We start from the raw sequence: 4,288 nt of genomic DNA on the forward strand, positions 1-4,288 counted from the left end.
ATTTTCATCTGCTGACTTCTACAAAAGAGTCATCTGATCTTGACCCATAAACTGTCTGATGTGAATCTAGCAGAGTGAATTCATCTCTCATCATCCACTATAACAGCAGCCACACCTTCAACACCTCTACACCACAATGACTTATCATGTCAGCCTGATGCCTGGATCCATCTTTTCCATTTCCATAAAGGAAGTGCAGAGATGACTTCTGACCAAACACACAGACAGTGCATTTTGGGAGGGTACTTTCCCCTCCTCACTGTCAGCCATGACCAGTAAGACTGAGTGATGACCATTCAGTCCTGTGAGGGTTCATTTTTTCCAGCACATCATGTCCTGGAGTCACTGACAGGCTATGAGACTACAGTGACAATGGATTGAAGTTTTAGTGTAGGAGCTACAGTGTCTGTGGCAGTGGATGTGAGATCTGATACGGTGAGGCCAGGCACAGACTGGAACTTTTCAGAGGAAGACAGAGCTCATACATGACCGTTGTTTTCCCCATTAGTGTTAATTTCTGCATGTTTTCAAGGACATCTCCAGTGAAGAGCCACTCATAGAGCAGAGATTGTTAGAAACACCTGCTGGGCTCTGAGTGCATTTTATCTATATGTTTGTAAAGGGTGCAACTCTTCAAACAAATGCCACATTGTGGAATTTAATTCTTTCTTAATGTATCAGATTGTCTGAGCCAATTTTCCTTGTCTCAGCAAAAGGCTGTTGCTACTTAATGCTGCCATACAATGGCAACACAGTTTGCTTTTTACTACATTTTGTCACAGTTTTGATTAAAAACCTTCCCATACTAACTAAAAATGACACGTAGACATGTAAACATTCAATATCTGCAGCCAATTATGTCCTTGCTCTCAAATAAAAATTCCAGAAAATATATTGTACCTTTCCAACAAGTTTCCCCTTCCGGTTCATGCAGAGGTAGCGGCCACTTTCTGTACCTCTTATCCTCACTCGACTGCCAAAGGTGTCTGTCTCAACAAATAGGCGAGCTGCCAGAAAAAAAGAGGAGAAAGTCAAGAAGCTGAAGGAGAAAAAGGAGAACAAAAACAAACACAAACATTTTTTTGTCTCTTAATATATATTTTTAAAAATGTATTTTAAATAGACAGTATATAAAAGAAAATAGTGCGGGCTGAAAAGAGGTTACATGTTGCCCTGTTGTGTTTCCTGCTACTATATAAGAGTTTGCTTTTATCTGTGAATTGTCATTTTTCATCCAACAGTGTCTCTGTTGAGCTGAAGCTACAGCTTCACTGTTTGAAATGCTGAGTTAATACAAGCCTTCAGACGCTGACCCAGGTAAGCCTCTGGAAATGGCCTACAGCACCATATGATTAAACTAATGTTATCAGTGGACATTAAAGCACTGTGTTGGAAGCAGAATACACATTTTCAATTGAATTTGTCCCGCAGTTAATTATGGCCAATGGCTCGTCTTGTGTATTGGAGCTATGAGGACAAAGCCCTTTTCCTAATCAGCCACTAATTTGCCAGACAATGGCTTCATGGATTCAGCAGGGAGGCTGAATTAACATCTAGGCCTGAAAACAGCTCACACAGGACAAGCAGCCTGGAGGTGAAACTGCTGGTTGTGCCTGAGGACATCAGTCCCCAGCAGGGACTTTGTATCTGTAGTGTGGGACCAAAAAACTGTTACTCAGTTCAAGATTTTCACTTCATTCTTCTGATGACACTTTACGAAATGTTATCATTTATTGCAGACCAGTCTTTGTTTAATGAGAGCTAGCATCTGTGCAACAATCACATTTAATATGCAGCCAAAAATCCTGACGGTTTGAACTTCATCATACTGGAGGTGCTACCCGGTTGTGACTGTATTTCCAAATCCAGACAAAGAGTGGGAAATGACATTTGTCTATGAATCAAATTTTGAAATGAAATGTTGCTTATATTTCATTGATGTTCCCTGCCAATACAGTGTATATTTTTGTAGAAATATGTTAAATAAAGCTAAATATGTTCAAATATGTTCTAGTCCAATATTTTTCATACAGTGGGTGACCTGAGTTTGTGGGGATTCTGGATGTGCCTTCAGAATATCAGAACAAGCTTCTGGGTGTTTTTAAACATTGGATTGCAGTGTAATGGGAATACGACGCTACTCCAAAGCTGCTTTTGTCCCTAATTAAAAAAAACATCTAATAATCTAATAATTAATAATAGCCTAGTCAAGGTTTTTTGGTTGGTTCAAGTGTGCAGAACTGCAGTCCCTCTAGCAAAATGCTGAAGAGTTTTTGTGGAGCTCCAGTGCTAGAACTCCACAGCAGAAAGTACAGTAATAGCCAAATGTTTTACAGCTCTTACCGTACACGTTTCCATCCTCAGCTGTGGCGGTCACCCTTTTGCCCTGAATCTGGACGTGCTTCCCGCTGGTGCGGCTGTAGAGCTGGTAGATCCGGACCTGTCTGCGGCTGAGCTGGTCCGTCACTGCGCCCTGCGTCCTCACATACTGGTTAAAATTAGGAGACGGGTGATTCTCCCCCTTTTTTATGTAAAGGGAAAAATAAAATTCATAATTTTTCTTTCTAATCTGGGATAAAGAAATGTAGCCTATAGCCAATTATAACCACCAAAGCAGGTATGAATCGAAATTTCCCCGATGGTTAAATATCCTCATAATTAAATGCGATATTCAGAAGCAGGTTACTACAGTTTTTCACGCCTTTATTCTCTTGCTACCTAAACACGTTTTTTATATTGGCAAATGATCAACGTTGACCAAAGGGTTGGCTTACCTGAGCATGGCACCACAGCACGAAAAAATGAAATGATCTGCAGAAGTAACAATAAATGAAAAGTTGTTATTCTAAAGAAGTTATTTTGTGAAAATCATACAATCGGTCTTGGAATCACGTCTACAGTCCCATAAGTCGTCTTACATGTAAATACAGCGCCGGTTTATTCCATACATTCTCCTTTTTATTTCATCCGATCAAGAAACGGATTCTTGAGGCAGATAAATCCCAGAAGAACGCGATAAATAACTCCAAGGGGGCTCCTACAGTGTTGCATATGCGCTCCTGACCTGTCCATTCACACCAGCAGTCTCTGATATATTTCCCCTCACATTTATCAAAAACCTGATCCAGCTGACTGAGCAGTGAAGAGCTCCGTTAAAGTTCCGTGCAGCGCATCAAACGCATATCCATCCATCATTACGCTCCTTCGCGTTTTCTTTCCATCTGTGAGGTTAAAACGTGAGGGATCCACAGCTCAGTGTACATTTATTTGGGTTACTTTCAGGTTTTGAAAAGCCCTCTGTGTCACTGGGACCCGACTGCTCACTGGTTAAATGTTGAAAGGCAAAGTCCCTCCCTGAACTCTTTCCATTGTGGGTGGGCACAGCAACAGGACCCCAAACGATGATTTAATGGAGAAACGCAGATGTGCAAAAAAAAAAAAACGGAAGAATTCATTAAGATGTATCAAAAGGCTTTAAAAATTCTTATTCTTAGCTCAAAGTTCATTCAAGACTTAAAGTAGTACATCATTACAATGGAATTGTAAGGCATTTAACAGTGAGTAGCCTAATGGCACCTCATGGGTGTGACAGGTAGGTGTTAAAGAGCGGACAGTTCGCTTTTATCTTATGTTAACTGCTCACACTTCCAGCTCATGGAAAGGAACCTAAAACAAATCATGCAGACAAAAGGCCTGCTTCATCTTTACACAATAAGCAATCAGCGTCCAAAGATGAGCAGGATAGTCTTTCCACTTCCTTTGAATTTATAGAGCAGAGCAGAGCAGAGCAGAGCAGAGAAGAGAAGAGAAGAGAAGAGAAGAGCAGAGAAGAGAAGAGAAGAGAAGAGAAGAGAAGAGAAGAGAAGAGAAGAGGAGAGGAATTATCTTTATTTTGGAAGCTTCTGAGTCCAGATGAAGCAGTTTGTGCCCATGAACAACATGAAACTTTGGGTTTACCATTGTCACTTTCTCTTGTATATTTGAAAAATAATAAAATAAAGCAGTTAGACATCTTAGGCTGGGCCCACACTAGAGGGTTTTATAATTTAACCCGATTTTAAAAACGTCAGAGACCACACACATAATGACAGCTTTAACAGATTTTTCACATTTGAATCTTAAGAGCACACACACTAGATGATTTAGTCAGGAGGCAGGACCACACACTTATCGTTTTTACTGAACTATTTCAGAGATGCCGATTTGCCCTTCCAGATAATCATGGGAGCATTCCCCAACGTGATCCTTACAGGAGCCAACAGGCACTGATTCCACTTGGTGAGCCCTT

At 40.7% G+C, this 4,288-nt stretch overlaps 1 protein-coding gene across 1 annotated transcript in view; it reads right to left on the reverse strand.

The window, feature by feature from the left end:
• The window catches only part of fgf17 (fibroblast growth factor 17), a 4,688-nt gene extending 1,455 nt beyond the window's left edge, over positions 1 to 3,233 (reverse strand). Inside the window, exons 1-4 of the mRNA XM_020599317.1 lie at positions 2,919 to 3,233; positions 2,775 to 2,811; positions 2,344 to 2,521; positions 901 to 1,007 (exon numbers count right to left, since the gene is read on the reverse strand). Of these exons, the coding sequence (XP_020454973.1) occupies positions 901 to 1,007; positions 2,344 to 2,521; positions 2,775 to 2,811; positions 2,919 to 2,950 (354 nt within the window). The 5' untranslated portion in view covers positions 2,951 to 3,233. The remainder of the gene's footprint in view (positions 1 to 900; positions 1,008 to 2,343; positions 2,522 to 2,774; positions 2,812 to 2,918) is intronic.
• Positions 3,234 to 4,288: the final 1,055 nt, after the last annotated feature.

This window comes from Monopterus albus, unplaced genomic scaffold, assembly GCF_001952655.1.
Source record: "Monopterus albus unplaced genomic scaffold, M_albus_1.0 scaffold40.1, whole genome shotgun sequence".
Classification (NCBI taxonomy): Eukaryota; Metazoa; Chordata; class Actinopteri; order Synbranchiformes; family Synbranchidae; genus Monopterus; species Monopterus albus.